Below are 16,712 nucleotides of genomic sequence, written 5' to 3'. Positions count from 1 at the left end.
TAAAACATCCCTGTGTTTTCAGCCCTGTTTCCAGCACAAATCCCAAACCAGCTACTATGAAGAAAATTAGCTCTAGCTCAGCCAAAACCAGCACAGAAATAAAAGAGGAGGAAGGGTAGAGTGGAGTAGTCAAGTCAGAGAAGGGACATACTTTGTGTGAATGTCCTTCAAATGAGAGTCCTCAAGAGGCAGCCAGCTTATTCTAAAGAAGTAAATTAAAATGTGGACCTCTTCTGTATGTGGACATGGCACTTGAAAGATGAAACAGCTGGATGAGAAAGCATGGAAATAAGGCGTTTGAATACTGCACTGATCATTCAGGTATATATAGAGAGCTTTAGACAGAAGCATTGCTTTAAGTGTTTTTAGTTCTAAGGTTTCTATCAATCAAATCAATTTCATCCAGATGTCAGTAATTAAAAGGCTAAGTAAATTTTTGAAAACAGAAGATGAATCAGGAATGTCATCACTTTTTTGTGTGCTTCTGCTCACCCTCTAGTACACCAAGTACTGTCACTTGTTTCACCTCTCCTTTGCAGATGTTGCACCTGTGTGGCCCCAGGACATTTGTTAGTTTCTTTGAATTGCCTGTTTTTCGTGGAAGTATCATGCTTGTTCCATGTATTGTAGCAAATGTGTAGGGAAGTAAATTTCTTTTTGATAATAAGTGCATTTGTTCATACTTTCAGCTCTTCTCTGAAGGTTTGTTTTAAATGAAACATACAAGAAAATATTTGTGTCCCCTGTGTACACAAAAGCATTTCAAGTAAACTCTGGTTGAGACAGCTTTATGCAGCATTTGATTGCTTATGCCAACATGTTTATGACAGCACTTTAGGGTCTTTAGTAATGGAATGTAAGTTGTGCAGTTTTTATTTTACCTAGAACATAGCTTTACATTTTGCAGGCCAAAATGCTCAGTTTTAAACAAAGCTGCTACAGGAGAGTAGTAGAATGTTGTTTGTTTGTTAATAGGAATGAGCAGTCTGTACAGTTTAATGCCCCTCAATCTTTTTTAGCTGTTGGGGACAAACCTAAAGTCACATTTAAAAAATAAGTCTAAAAACAAGTAAAAGGTGCAGACCTTTCTATCTTGTCCTTTAAGCATCTTTAGCCTGCATTATTTTTCCTAGTACTGTCTGCGCCATCAGATGCAGCTGTCTCTTCCAGCTGATTGTATTCAGTCACTGCAAAAAACTTGTTGCTGTATACTTGATTCTCTTAACTGCCTTCCCTTCCTTGAAAATATGATGAGGCAGTTTTTTATGTGAATAATACTTTATCTGTAATAGGGCAGTTGATAGAGTGAAGTCAACAAACTGAGAAACCTTAGTTTATTAACTGAAAAAACTTGTTTGCTGGGAATTGTAAACATTATGACTTCAGTAGCTGGAGTGTGTTATCTACAGATTATATTGTTTAATCTAGTTTTTTAACTATTTGTAAATGTAGATATATTTTAATCAGCTGCTTCAGTAATGAAGTAATTGATTATACAAATCTGTTTTCGTACGTAACAACATTAGGACACTAGAACAGGGGTTTTAGGTAGTTTAGCACTGCTGGATTCAAACACTTTTCTAAGAGTGTTTTCAGGTTTTTAAATATTTCATCTCTGCAAATGTCTTCGGAGAAATCATTTCAACATTTTACTCTCCTAAACATCTTTATAGCCAATGGCAAGTTAGGCAGCTAATTAGGAGACAGACGTTCAACCACTTTCATGGGTCTGACTCCATTAACTTGGGGAATAAAGTATCTAACAGTGATTTTTTTTTTTTCCTCCCCCCCAGTATCCTAGAAGTATGGCTTGCCTTTTCTTACTGTCCTTTTTATTGCTCTTTGTACAATCTCTGGACTGTATCACTTGTGATGTAAAAGCTAGCCTTAATTGTATTTATTGCAATTATGAAATAATATACTTTGAATAAAGACCTATTCTTTAATCTAGAAATTTGCTTTTGGATACTACAAATTGGTTTCTTTGCTGGTTTTATACATTCATATAGCAGCTGTTTTTTCTTTTATGTCTTAGTAGCATTCCAGTTTACATTTTGTTTACACACATCAAGGAACCATAGTCTTTACTTCTGTGATCTTATAAAGCTTGCAATAATGATAAGGTTTAATTTGACCAATATGTGTACAAGTTGTAAAATATCTAACATCTTTTGTTTGTAAACCATTTCAGATTTTAAAGCAAATCATGGATTGTTTTTAACTTCTAAAGTGCTAATGAATTTTTAGTAGTTTTACTGAACTTGTATACGGTTGATTGGGGTTTTTTTTCCAAGCACTACAACAGAAACTGTCTTTTATCAACACCTCTTGGAGCATTGTTTTCAACCTTTTAGTCCAGCAGAGAACCTTTTTCTCATTTAGAAATACCCAAACTTTTATTTGGCCAGAGCAAGGGTGTTTCGTAAAATGCTTTGTTTTCTTGCCACAAAAACTCTAGGAAGCCCTGTTACGAAAGAAATGCTGTCAAGTGGCTTTCCTCCTGCCTTTATCACTGATGTTCAATAACCATTCAAAACTTAGAGGGTCAGGTAAGAGCTTTCTTAATAGAGCAGTGACATTATTTCTGGTTAGCCTCCAATATGTTATATTTGCTGAGAGCTCCAATGCATTTTCATTTGATTTTTTTTTTGTTTGTTTGTTTTTTTGTTTTGTGGTTCTATCATCTTTTACAGAAGGGAATTTTTTTTTTTTAAGTTTAGTTTAGCCAACTAAATGCTAATGGATCCACTGAGAGGTTATTCAGAAATGTTTGCTGATGTGTTTTGCTTTAGGAAAATACCCAGAATAATTGGGTTGAGAATGCAGCATGGCAAAGTGTTTTTCCAATAGCAATATTTGGAAAATCGTATATGTGAATGGTGCTGTATGCTCATTGTTGCATATATGTGTGTGTTTCAAGCTACAACAGATTAAGTGAATACTTCAACACAGCAAAATAAGTAGAATGAGCAACTCTGAGTACTTGGCATAGTATTTTGGAGCTTCAAAATTACACCTTTACTTGCTTGATAATTGAGCTTGTTATTTCTTTTTTACCTGTCCTTTAAATATTGATCCTGCAAAGGCTTGTGCGTGTGATTAACACTAAATGGAAGTGTTCAGGCTGCTAAAATTAGACAGGTTCTTCAGTCCTTGCAAGATTCAGGTCTCTGGTTCCTTAATGTTTATATTCTTGAGATATATTTAATTATTTTAATTTTTTTTTTAGTGTAATGCAAAGCATATTTCCAAATATCCTGGAAGAGGTTTTGTTAGCTTTTCTTAATAGGGTAATTTAAGTGGAAAAATTAAATTTTTATTGTGGAGTCAGAGGGAAGGAAAAATGTTGTAATGAATGAGGGGAAATTAATGGCAAACTCTAATACAAGATTTCATAAACATTACCAACAGCAGACACACCACCATATTCACCAACTTTACTGCTATGTCACTTTTCAGTAAAAAAAACCCCATACCTATTTACTATGAGTGTTCCAAAGGCAATAAATGTCTTGACTACTCTAATTTTTAGCACTGTTACTGGTGAAATGGTATGAACTCTCTTGCAACACCCTGAATGCCTCAGTGTTTGGGTGTTAAGAACCTGATATACTTCACATTAGCTCTCAAGGTGACACATTTGTTTTCCTATGAGTTACTGCATTAATAAGGACTGTAAACTGGCTCTTTAGAATTAGTGTTATCAAGAGAAAGCTGTTTTGTAATCTCTTCTTAATAAATTACCAGTAGTGAGAAGCTGATGTAAAACCCGAGGCTTGTCTTCATGCTTACCTGTCTTCATTGCTTTTTTATAATTCTGTGCATTTCTCTGTCCTTGTTTGTATGTATATCATTCACTGTGTACATTCATATGTGTTTCTGCACTAAGTTTGTGACTGTCTAGAAATCAAAATTCTCAGTTGGGTCTTTGCTTCTGTGGGTTGAAGATATACCTGCCTGGTTCTTGATTTTTTTTTTTTTTTTTTAATATACCATACAGCTGCCTCTAGAGAATGAAGATCCAAAGAAGCTAGAAATGTGATAAATGAAAAATTAGAATAGTGACATCTGTGTTTCATAAGATGTTCTGAAGTCAAATATGTTCGTGAAGTCAGAAATAGTCTTTAGGAAGTTCATGTTTATGACTACTACTGTGAATCATCTGTTCTACTGCAAAGAAAAAGCTATCTTCTGTAAATGTTTTATTTTTAATCACTTCTACCTGAAGAGAATTTGCTATTACTTGTCAAATGTTGTAAGATATACCTAATTTGTTTTGGTTTTTTCTATTTGCATTGTAGGTTTTGACTTTTGCCTATAAGCATGCACTGGTAAATAAAATGTATGGGAGAGGTCTCAAGTTTGCCACAAAACTTGCAGAAGAAAAGCCAACAAAGGACAACTTGAAAAACTGCATTCAGGTAAGCAGTGTTTGCTCAAGTAATGAGCTATGTCCATGCTGAGTAGACTTTTAAGAGTAAGATATAAGTCTTTTGGAATTTTTAATATTTTTTACATTTTAGAAACCACTAAATGTAACATTTTATCTTTATCCAGGCTTTGGTAGCTTGGCTTCCATTTTTGATAGTGATTTTTATTTCTTTTTCTAGAATAACTGGTTTGTGAGTAACTGTCACTTTTAGCAGATTTACTTTCTGGCACTTCCTTCGGGGCATAAAGGAGTTAGACAACTTAGCCAAAGATACCTGAATATTTAAAATCCTGTTATGTTGCTGTTTAGCCACTATTATTTTTTACTATTATTAATGATAATTACTGTTAAAGGAATATAGGTTGAGAATTAATGGAAATTACTGTAATTCCTAGGACAAGATTTTTGTGCATTCAGTTAAGATTGTAGACCGTATAGCAGGGGAGAGGGAGGCGGAGGGGGCAGAAGTTTCCCCCTCTCAGGACTAAGGAATTCAAAGATCACTGGTTCTCCAATCTGTTATCTTTCTGATAATTGACGTTTTTAGTAAGATGTTGATATCTCTGCAGTGTTTGTTTAAATTTAGATGTTAGAAAGAATGACTCGTTTTTTTAATGTCTGCTTTTTTCTTCAGCTAATGAAGTTGCTTGGATGGACTCACTGTGCAACTTTCACTGAGAATTGGCTTCCTGTCATGTATCCACCTGATTATTGTGTGTTCTAGAAAATCAACTGTTGTAAAATTAAAATGATTTTATAAGGGGCAGGATAGGAAAAGATAAGTTTGACTTTTTATTCGAACGCATGTTTTCATTACTGAATGCTGATTATTAAATTGTGTGTATTTATCAGTAAAGGCACCTGGGTACAGTTAATACCTGCTAACCTAACTCCTGTCATTAGGGAGTTTCCTTATTGTGCATCCCATTGCTGGCAATGGATGTGCCAGAACTGCCAACACCGAGGATTTGGAATCAGGTTGGAAAGACTTACTGCATGCATGTTAGGTTCTGAACTGTTACTTTTAACTGCAAACCTGTAAAAGTTCTGTATTTTTTACGGTAAACTGAATTTTAACATGTTTGATCCTAATTTCAGTTGTATGAAGGCCTTAAAGCTACTTTAAGAGTAGCTAAAATCTTACTAGACGAAAATAATGGAACACATGTATTGTTTGCAAGAGTTTACATTTAATTTTTTTTTAAGAAAAATTCAACCTCTCAAACTGTTACAATGTTTAACTTTGAATTGCTGATGCATAGGTGCTCTTGTAAATCTTCATTTTGGAGTGATTTCAGACAAACTCGAAAATCTGTGTGAAGCTGAGTATAAGGACAGACTGATACATGTATAAAAGTGCCAGACAGTTACATCTTGATTGGATATTGTAAAGCTATACATATATGTTTATTAGTGTTAAAAATATAAACCACAGCAGAATAAATGTGCAAAGTTGTAGGTCAGAAAAACATTATGTGCACTCTGATACTTTAAAAGATTTTTATAATTAATAAAAATACTGAAGCTAAAAATTGTATTGGTTTCTGGATTAGTACGTAAACAAAACTTGCTGAAAGAAAACACCTTACAAACAACAGAAGTTCAGTGCAGCCCAGAAGATCAATGCTTTTTGTTAAAGCCTTATTACTGACTACTGCTATGAAGGTTGTTCCTTCAGTGAAAGGAAATTGGTCTGTTTGAACAGCTCATATGTATCAACCAGAGACTAATTGCCCTATCTTTTGCCTTGCTAGTTTTTTCAGTGCTTGCAATGCAAAACTTGGATACAACTGCGACTTTACAGACGTAAATACACATAAGGTGCAACATAATCCTGCAAAGCATTCCAAACTGTGAGGTGGTGCCACTAAATCAAGAATACTGATAATTTTCTCTTTAATTTTCTCTTACTGTGGCTTTAAGCAGCTTGACATTTGATTCTGGAAATTCTGCTAGAACAGTTGTGTTAAATATATTGGAAAGTTTTTCCAAAAATTCATAGTCTGTACTGAATCTGAATTTATTGGCCCATAGTAGTACTGTTCCTGGCTTACAAAAATATACCATTGTTGCTAGCAGGGGATCCAGAGCTGCATGATGGTACACAACATCAGTTGCCAGTATGAAATCATAATGGTAAGTTGATACAGGAAAATCTTCATTGAGGCCTTCTCCCCATACCAGTTTTCTTACTTCAGGTTTGTTCATATTCATGTTCTGTGTATTTCTTGAAATATTATATGAGAGATTTTCAAGAACTTCAGGCAAATCAGTAGCTGTAACATGAGCTCCTAAAGAAAACATGAATTTCTTTCAATTCACAGAATCATCAAGGTCGGAAGAGAATTTCAAGATGATCTGGTCCAACTGTGAACCCAGCTCCACCATAATCACCCCTAAACCATTTCCCCAGATGCCTCTTGAAAACTTCAGAGATGGTGACTAAACCACACCTCCATGGGCAACTTATTCCAATCCGTAAACCACTCTTACAATAAAAAAAAAAAAAAATATCTAACTTAAAGGCCATTTCCTCTCATCCTTTCACTTGAGACATGGCAGAATTCATAGATACGTAATTTAATATATATAAAACTTTATCTACATAACTTCTCCAGGCTTCCCCTCACCAGTAACTAGGGTAGTTAACAAAACAGGTTTTTACAATAATTTTCATTTAAAACAAAACAAAACAAAAACCATGATGGCAAAGTTAACTTCAATTGTTGTTGCATTTCCCTAAAGTGACAATGGCAGGACTGAATCAATTTTCACAGAAAATCTAAAAGAAAATACAAATTTACCAACCTAAGATACAGGCCACAATGGAAAGCAAGCCTGTTCCAGCACCAATTTCCAAAACTTTTTTGTCTTTGAGGTTGAATTGTTCTTGATTTGATTCCAGATATTGAGATAAAGCCAGTGCCTAAAACGGTTAACACATATCTGTAAGAGGGTAACAGCTAAGTTGCACAGAAATTCATTAGATGTTTTTATGCAAAGGTGTTGGTTTTTTTAGTACAATGAAAAACACTGAAGGGTGTAACATAAAAATGTAATATGGAAAGAATTGCGATGTCCTGCTTTTTTATATAAAGAAAAAAAAATAAAGCAGTTTATTTTTAATTTACTTTGATGGGATGTGGATTTGCTACACATTTCTATGTGAGTCCTCTGACAGCTCAAAATGGACAGTGGTAAAATGTGAACCATACAGTCAGAACACCAAACAAGAGGTTTAACAATATGTAAAAATAATGTTCTGGTTTATGGTAATAAACGTTATGCTTTATTATCACTATCATCATCAAGTAAATTTAGGCTTCAGCAGAGATTTTTGGAAAACTTTTTTGGTTTAATTTTTTTTTAGCAAAGAAAATATTAAAAATTTGTTATTTACCAACTTGGTACTTGTCTTGATAATCGTATAAACTTTAGACAGGAAACAGCACTGTATGGAAATATTGTTTATCAGACCTTTGTAAAGATCTTATTGATAGAATATAAAGGGGCTGTTTATAAACAACATAAACTGATGCCAAAGAAACTGTCTTCCCCCTTTTGCTTCTCTTCTTTAGAGTTGTGTTACTGTTTTGACTCTTGTGCTTTTCATAATACAACATTGTCTGCCTGCTTTGGGAAAGCTGACAGCTAATAAATCACCAATTTGTGCAACCTCTCCATTTTCTTGGATAGTTGTACCATCTGCATTCCGACACCTGATTAATGTGCGAATTAATGATCTGACATGTCAAAATAAGATACTGTTTCACCCACACAAACGCTTTCTTTCTATTGTTTTGAAATTGCCATTTTTTGTGAGCTTTTTAAATAAATGTGGATCTGAAAACTTTTGAAATCCTAATTTTCATATCTTTATCAGTTGACTTTCTTTCCTCAAAGGCAGTTTTCTCAGTCCACGTTTTTTAAGAGCAGAGGAAGCAGAGATTGAAGAGCTGCTTGCAAGTATGGTTTTCCATACTGCAGTGGAGCTGTTCCAGCCTTTTCTTTAAAGGAAGCATGTTTAATTGTTGTAACCTCATTATTTAATCTCTCACAATTTTCTTTTTCAGCCTCCTTTTTGTACTGCTGATTGTTTACCTCCTAACGGTGACTGATTGGAAACATGGTGGAAGCTGAATGCTTCTTCCTGCATTCCCTTTCTGAATTTTATTCAATGCCTGCATCCAATTTACAGATGCTTAAATACCATAGCCCTTTCGGTGTGAACTGGCAAATTACCTTAAGGCAGAGCTTTCTGTTGAAGGTCTTTGTCCTGCTTAGGGAAACCTCTATTGTGGGAAGCATCATCCAAGAAAGCTTCCTTAACGTTCGTGTGCTGCTGTTATGTTTACTTCTGTGTCCTGTCAGCCTTCTGCCGTATCATGTACTTACCCCCGGCCATACCACGGCTCCGAAGTGTTCTATGGACTCCTGAATGACGATCTGGTGGCCCACGTATGTATAGTGCTCTTTATCGAAGTAGTGTGAAACTCTAGGAACCCAGTTCTGCAGTATTTTGAGAGTTACTGGTGAGCCTGTGAGAGAAAAGTGGAAATTGGTGGTTTTATATGCAACTTGGTAAAAAGTGTCTTGCAAAAACTGTGTGTAGGCACACGGACTAGAAAGTTGTCAGGCCACTGGCCTTGAATTACAGAATCATTAAGGTTGGAAAAGATCTGGAAGACTGTTGAATTTAACCCTTAACCAACCCAGCACCTCTGTGTTCATCGCTAAAACATGATCTCAAGTGCCACATCTGCATAACTTTTGAATACTTATGTGGATGGTGATTTGATCTCTTCCCTGGGCAGCCTGTTCCAATGCCTGACCACCCTTTCAGTGAAGACCAGTTGCTGTCCAAAAGCAGATACTCTGGCTGGCCAGGTAGTGAAAGAAACAATGGTCATTTCCTGCCATTCTGAGTGTTCACGTGGGCAATTTACAGGTATAAACAAGCCTTTTAGGAAAAGCTACTAATTCAAATATAAAGTTCAGCTAATAACAGCTAAAAGACTTTCTGGGCCAAGTTACCTTGTATTTTGGGGTAAGCTAGTTCATGTTGAGTATGAAGATAGTATGTAGGTGTTTGTGCTGTAGATTTCATTTGTGGGGTCAACAGCTCTAGAACATCAAGCGTCTTTTTAAATAAGAAGTATTTAGAATTCACTTCTTACGCTGAAGAAAACCTAACTCTTTTTGGTGGTTGTTTTTAATTAAGCATCCTTCCATGGAAGGAGAGTTGTAAGATGCTCTTTAAGTATGTGTTGACATACAGCATGTCAGTTCAGCAAATCAGTTCTATGGCTGTGCTAGTGAGTCTCATCATAGAAGGAGGCTCATGGGTGAGGCTTTTTAGAAGAGCTGGGCTCAACTGTTCCATTTGATCTCACTGAAAACAAGGACACTGACCTGAATGACTGCACTGTTGCTGAAAGCCTGTCAGCAGCATGTGCACAGAATTAACCTTAACTGCAAAGAAAAATTTCGCTCTGGCTAGCATGGATTTTAATTGTTGCCTGCCAGAAATGCTTGGTAGCTGGTGGAGCAGTTTAGCCTGTTGAAATTTGTAATGCCATAGCTTCAACAGTGCCAGCCCAATTAATGCATATTGTAATCATATCTCTAATTGTAATTGATAAATAATTCTTAGATGTCCAAGTGAAATTCAGAGACCTTTTTCAATATACATCTGAATTATGGAGATAGTAATTTTTTTTGCAGGTTTGATCTGATAATATATGCGAATATAAGGGGAAATGGGAAAACTGGATGTCAAAAGGGAAAGTGACATGGTGACATCTGTTTGAAGACTGACAGAAATCAAAATATGAACTGCTAGAATACCACAGCAATTGCAGTATTTAAATGGGATTAAACCTGTGTTAGATTCTGCATGCTTGGAGCTGCAAGTGCAGTTTTCAGAGTCACACTGCTCTTCACAGGTTTCTTCTTCCTCAGATTGGCAGTCCATTTCTCTTTGAGTTTTGTTGGGGAATGATGGCTGCTGTGCAGAGATCATGGCAGAAGAGCTGAAATGGAAGGGGAAAAATAATGTAAAATCTTGCAGGCCCTCTCTTTGTATGAGACATGACTGGAAGAAGACATGAATAGTTTGGGTGGCCTTGGTTGGCCTTTTGGGGTTTTTTTTTCAGTGATGGGTTGAAGGAAAAGGATGAGATGTGACATCCCACTCCACTGAGTTATGACCACTTTCTGATAATGCAGTAATGCTGTCAGAATTTTCACTTTATCATGTTTATCATATTTATTATCATGTTTATTTTAACATTTATACAGAATCTTAGCTTTATGTCACTGAATTGATGCCACTGATCAGTCTGAAAATTGAGCTGCTTTTATCAGTTGAAGCAATAACTGAGAAGGATAACCCTCTTTTAACATCTATGACTTTTTATCTGTGCAATTTACTGTTTTCCAGAAAACTTGGGACTTGGCATTCCTGAGATAAAACTGTTTCATTTGCTCCAGCCAGTGCTCTTGATTTTGTCTCTTTGCATCCAGTTGCCTTCTCTTCCCTACCTTTCCTTGCAGAGCAGCTTAATGAATTACTCTGAAATGTAGTGAACTGCAGATTATGTAGATAGCAGTCAGGAAATCATTGCAGTGAGAAGTTTGAATCTATCGGGCTTTTTGGAGAACTCTGTGTGTTGTGAATGACTGTGCATCCTCAGTGTACAGGGCAGCACCCAGCCTGAGAAGGAACTGATTGATACCGACTAACATCAATAAAAGCAGGAATAGGACTGGATCTAAATTTACCTGGGGAGAAATATGTCAGTGAAACTTCTTGCTTGACTAGAATTTTCTTCACTGAAGCACGGGAGTATGTCTGTGTATGTAGATAGATAGATAAATAGATAAGCTATACACACATATCTATGTAAAGAGCAAAAAACGGGTTCATAACTTGCTCTGGCCAGAGGCTGTACAAGCTCACCCTTCCCACATGGGTGGAGTGAGCTGTGTTTTTTATCCGTGATGAAAACATGTATCCATTCTGCTCATTCTTGAGACTGCATATTTGCTCTCTCCAGCCATAGGCACTGCAGACTAAGCGTTGTATAATTTGGGTTGCATCATACTGCAGGAGGCTGTTGTAGATATCCTGACCCGAAGGGGTAAATGTTTGGCAGTGACCAAGAGGTTCAGCAATGCCTGCAGGTAGCTTTTTAAGGAGCAGAGTGACTGCTGACTTGGGTGGGTGGTTTATTTGCACATGTCATTGACACCATTGCAGTTTTACTGATACCTGATATATTCCTTATTGCTGCTCTGTTTATGTTCTAATTCCTCTGACACTGCATTTGCTCAGTCTTGGCAGCAATTTTGTACTGTTTCAGAAAAGAGTGCTTTAAAGGAAATTGATTTCTGCAGATTTTGATTTTCTTTTCTTCAGAGGCCCTCCATCTGGCCAGTAACAAGTTCTGGCTGTGGACTTTTGAGTGTGATTTTAGGTGCAATGAACGTAGGTAAGAGGCTGAAGTTAATTCTGCAGTTACTACATTCCCAGACATGAGTAAATGCATCCATGTTCACAGGTCACACATGGCATTGTGCCTCCTTCCAACAGCAATGGTTGCTCATGTAATCAAAAGTAGACTTCTAGTTTTCAGCAATGCCTCCTTCTCATGCCTTGAGCTAGAATAAAATCTGGTCATGTTTTAACGTTTTAGGAAATCTCTGTGAAAAATATTTTAAGACTTGGGCAATTGTGAAGGTGCATAATGAAAGGAGAAGAATCGGTCAGAACTGGTTCTGGCTAAAGCCAGAAAACAGTTGGTTAAAGACTCAGTCTTCTTAACATTTCGTGCTGAAACATGCAAAGCACTACATTGTCATATTTGGGGAGTTTGGGATGAGTGGTTTGTTTGTTTGTTTGGGTAGGTTTTTTTGTAATTGAAATTTGTGCAATGTAAGTGAAAAAGCCAATCCTGAAATTAAAAAGCAGGAGGAAACTTTAATCTTGTCCAGTACTTTTCTGTGTATAAAACCAGAAGGGCTTGTTTAATGAGTAAGCTGTAATTTATCAGTCTGGGTAGAAAGTGATCCCCCTGCATTTTTTTCCTTCCTTAAACAAGTCCTTACTGCAACAGGCCAAAATTTCGGTTAGCTGTGGGCAGTGGTGAATTCCAGAAAACAGTTTGGGAACACGCTTAGTAAATGCGAATTTGTTGATAAACACTATGCACTCTGTGTTTGTGTGTCACCTAATACACTGGGATCTGGTTTATGGCTGGGCTTCAAGATGCTATATTAATATCTTGTCAGAGGTGTAGCTTTTGCTAAACAGAGAGGGGGTTATATATTTGTGTGTATATATATATATATATATATATACATGCACATTCTATTGCCATAATTATGTTATATATTTCATAATATATATATTTCATATATATAGGAATTAAAAGTAAGGCTTTGTGGTTTTTTTTTTTAGCTGCAAACAACAGCTTTAAAAGGACAGTTTTAGTTGTATAAATTCAAGAATTCAAGCATATTAGTGTCTTGTCCTTATTGATGCACAGCTTTATTTTATCATTTTAAGTGACAAACTACTTGAAGACTACAGGCACAAGTGAGTATTGAGAGGCTATTTCGAAATGGGTGGTTGCATTTTTACACCCTCCATATGTAATACAGGTGAGTTGTTGATGTGCTTCTAGAATTATAAAAAACATTTCTTACTGTTTTGACATTTTTCTGTTCCATATTTTATTGAAAATTATATATCTCTAAAAGAATTTTGATTTAATAATGTTACAAGTAAAATCCATTCCCTTTGAAAGTGTTGGCTTTTTCTGAACGTGAGCAGCCAGTTTTTTTACAAATTGATCCTTTGGGAAATAATCATCTAAATTCTTTCAGAGTTTTAAGACCAGCATTGACTTCATTTTGTTCACAACAGCCTTAAGCTGTTGTGAACAAAATTTACAAAATCACATTTGATTTCTTCAAAACCTAAGGAAGAAAGAATAATTCATAAAATTATATCTATTTGACAATACCACATAAAATTAACAAGGTAATTAAACATTTAAGGGCAAATTGTAAGATGATGATAAACCTTAAGGTAACACAGTTTATCCCCTATAATAATAAACTTTGTGCCTCTTAAACTGTTGAAATCCATTGCTCAAGAAGAGCTTTTCAAATCCAGCTATATGGCAAAAAAAAAAAAAAAAAAAAGGAGATTATTGAGCAGTACTGTTAACACAATTCTGCTGAAATGTGTTTCCCTCATCTCTACATGAAGTTGCACGGGGTACTCTGGTTTAGTCTGAAGTGTTTGGGCAAAAGCCAATTTCATTTGCTCACATGGGAAATGTAATTACAGTGTGTTCTTTGCAAGACAGGGCTTAACCATACACTCTTACCATACAGTAACATCTCTCTTTCTTAGGGTTCATGCAGTTTTCTCATGTTATCATGCACTACATTAAAAAATCAATATAAATGCTAGGAAATAAGTGAAACTCCAGTGCTAGCAATATCAATATAAGAAACTTATATGATATTTGAATCCACAAGGTAAATGGACTGAAATACTGAAAACCAGCAGTGACAGTCAATCCCCACAAAACAGAAAGGGTTAGGAAAGCTGGATTCTGTTGGCAGACAGAGCTGACCTGGAACACGCGAATTCAGACAAAGCTGATTCTGTTGTTAGTTAGCAGAGAGCACAAAGGCGTGCCAGACGAGGTTAGCTGGGCGGCTGTGTGGGTACCTGATGTGACAGGGCACGGGAAGTTTCCTGTGGGTGGATGCATGCTCCAGAGGTTTTTTATACAGGCGTGCACCTGAAAAGAATAACCCTCCTCTCTGGCCAGTCGGATTGCAGGCTATTTAGAGTAACATTACCAGGCAGTGCTCGAAGAACTTACCATGTTACACTAAACTCTTCCACATTTGCAGTACAAAATGAAAACTCCCTAGACTTTGAAGTCCCAAGCACACCAACCTTCAGAAATAAAACCTCAGCTTCCTCCTACCTCTTGTCCTGTTTTTTGCAGATGGAGTGTTCCCCGTGTTTGCCTTAGATCAGCAGAGCTGAGCCAAGCAAGCAACTTACTGTGGGCAAACTAGAGCATAAATAACGTGTGTGGCCACTTGGCAGCAGCCCAAGCGCACAGAAAAGTTCGTGAAGCTCCTACTGCCAGGAAAAGGTCAAGTCTTACTTGCCCTGCTGAGTGTCTGGCTGGGAAAGCTCTGGGTACCCTCCCCTGTCCTGAGTCACAGAGGGTAGGGGGAACTGACACTCCTAAGGAAATAACAACTTTCCCATTGTGTTTAGTGCAGGTCATAACCATAGGAAATGTTATATCCACTGAAAAAGAGAGTGCAAACCTGAAAATACCAATTTATCATAAAATCTTGCAGTGGCTTTTTTTTAAAACAGGTGGATGTTGTAGATGTTGGAGATAAACCAAAGGTGTATTCCTTACACAGTTCAAGAATCTGGGAGGTTTATATGCATTTATTCCTTTGCTGCCCTTCTGCCCTCCTTTCTCCTTCTTGGAAAATTTTCTGTGGAAAGAAATTTAACTAGAAGACAGAAAAATTTAAAAGCAACTTTGAAAGTCATAAAGCTAGAAAACAACCCCTGGCTAATTTGTGAACAACTGAAGGTTGGCAATAGAAAGCGGGAGGTGGGAGGAAATGTAGATTTTTAACTCAATTTATAGGCATCTGCATTTTTGGATGAACAGCTTTTGAATTCAAGTAGTGCTCTCCTGAAGAGTGGCAAAGGGAAAAAATGAACCTTTTCTGTCACTTCAGCTGTTTCCTGCATTAGCTGCTGTTCCTAGTAGTCACACCAAGTATAGGAGACACTTGGCTCTGCATTCAAATGTTCACCAGTTTATTTCCTCTCAAACTTTATAGTTAAAAGACACTTTTAAATTTATACTTGAGAGCTAGTATTCAGATATTAACTGTATTAGGTTGATATAAACATTGCATTTCACAGACCCGCCTGACTTTACAAGTAGTGCAACATCCTGTTATTGGAAATAAAGGAGCAGATATACTGCTGTTGGAATGACTGCCATAGCTTTTGTTAATATGTGGTTCTTTTTAACAGGCATGTTCCCACTGTCATATTTATTGTAATTGTCACCAGGAGTGAATGTAACTCAGACTGGTGCTGCTGTCAAAGTTCTATCCTAAGCTTTGGCAATGGGATTGATACTGGACATAAACTTTTTATTTTTTAAATTAAATCAGAGGAACTGGCTTACTCTGTGTTATATTTCTTTTAAAGAGGATGCCAACTATATGAACAGTGTTACAGCTTATTTATGAGTGACGCAGACATGGCTTAATTTCTTGTTTATAACTGATAGAGGAATCGACACTAATGCTCTGAAATGTAGTGTTGGTTGACAAAGATTTACTATGTAATTTCTATAAATACTTCTTGTTCTACACTCTATCTCCAGGCACTTCTTTAACACTGAAAATGTGTGTTGTCTGGAGGGCTAGCCCCACGGAATTAAAATTTCTTCAGACTTCCATGAATAGTAAGGCTGAGGAGAGCACAACACCTCAGTTCTATGCGTAAAAGAGTGACTTTCAATTATTAACATTAAATTCCACAAAGCTCTGGATTACTCAGTTGGCTTTTCTGCTTCTCAAAACACTCATGGGAATTTTGCCATTGGTGGAAGACAAAATGAGACCACTGGTGGAAGATACAGCACAACAGGCTGCAAAATGCAATGAAGTAAAGCAAACCTCAAACATTTTTGAATGTATTTATTTTTAGTGTGAATTGTGTAGCTTGGGTACGTCTGTGGGGGTTTAAGCCCGGTTATATGAAACTTAATTGGTAGCATGGGTAGTGTACAGGCAGAGTAAAACTATACTCATATTATTGGATTATATTACAGTGATTTAAATTTAAAACAAATTTAAAAGTTTCTCTGCTGTTAAAGCTGATAAGTAATAGGCATACGATGGGGAAAGGAAGAAGGTTTTATATGTTCTTTGATGATGTCTACAAACATGTAGTTCACAGTCCTCCAGTTTACAGCATATGTGGATTTCCACAAGCTTTTCATAGGCCACTAACTTAAGATCTTTACAGGAACTGAGCTTTGCTGGGATAAGGCATTATGTTTTGTTTCAATAGAAGGCAATAAACGGTCAGGTTTACAATGACCCAGGAGGAGCTGTGCTGCTGAGTGTATTCCTAAAAGGTAATGGAAAATGTAGAAAATAATATGGTGACAATAATGTAGAATTATTCAAGACAGTG

At 36.4% G+C, this 16,712-nt stretch overlaps 2 protein-coding genes across 5 annotated transcripts in view; one reads left to right on the top strand and one right to left on the bottom strand.

The window, feature by feature from the left end:
• Positions 1–5,891, top strand: part of TPP2 (tripeptidyl peptidase 2) — a 52,618-nt gene extending 46,727 nt beyond the window's left edge. For both annotated transcript variants that reach the window (XM_027885643.1, XM_027885642.1), the window contains 2 exons: positions 4,302–4,421; positions 5,067–5,891. In XM_027885643.1, coding sequence (XP_027741444.1) covers positions 4,302–4,421; positions 5,067–5,156 — 210 coding nt within the window. In that variant the 3' untranslated portion in view covers positions 5,157–5,891. The remainder of the gene's footprint in view (positions 1–4,301; positions 4,422–5,066) is intronic.
• An 83-nt stretch (positions 5,892–5,974) lies between these two features.
• METTL21C (methyltransferase like 21C) lies at positions 5,975–14,489 on the bottom strand. 3 transcript variants are annotated; one of them, XM_027885646.1, is made up of 5 exons: positions 14,415–14,489; positions 10,313–10,464; positions 8,828–8,970; positions 7,241–7,358; positions 5,975–6,723 (listed from the first exon to the last, which is right to left on the bottom strand). In XM_027885646.1, the coding sequence occupies exons 2-5, from the start codon at positions 10,452–10,454 to the stop codon at positions 6,329–6,331; spliced, it is 798 nt and encodes a 265-aa protein (XP_027741447.1). In that variant the 5' UTR covers positions 10,455–10,464; positions 14,415–14,489; the 3' UTR covers positions 5,975–6,328. The 3 variants fall into 3 exon arrangements, with proteins under 3 accessions (XP_027741447.1, XP_027741445.1, XP_027741446.1); XM_027885644.1 differs by lacking the exon at positions 14,415–14,489 and adding an exon at positions 14,181–14,240; XM_027885645.1 differs by lacking the exon at positions 14,415–14,489 and adding an exon at positions 14,181–14,202 and having other exon boundaries at positions 10,313–10,461.
• Positions 14,490–16,712: the final 2,223 nt, after the last annotated feature.

Source organism: Empidonax traillii, unplaced genomic scaffold (assembly GCF_003031625.1).
Source record: "Empidonax traillii isolate 1590-97213 ecotype Southwest subspecies unplaced genomic scaffold, ASM303162v1 scaffold169:size887049, whole genome shotgun sequence".
NCBI lineage: Eukaryota > Metazoa > Chordata > Aves > Passeriformes > Tyrannidae > Empidonax > Empidonax traillii.
This window is presented reverse-complemented; position numbering and strand designations above follow the sequence as displayed.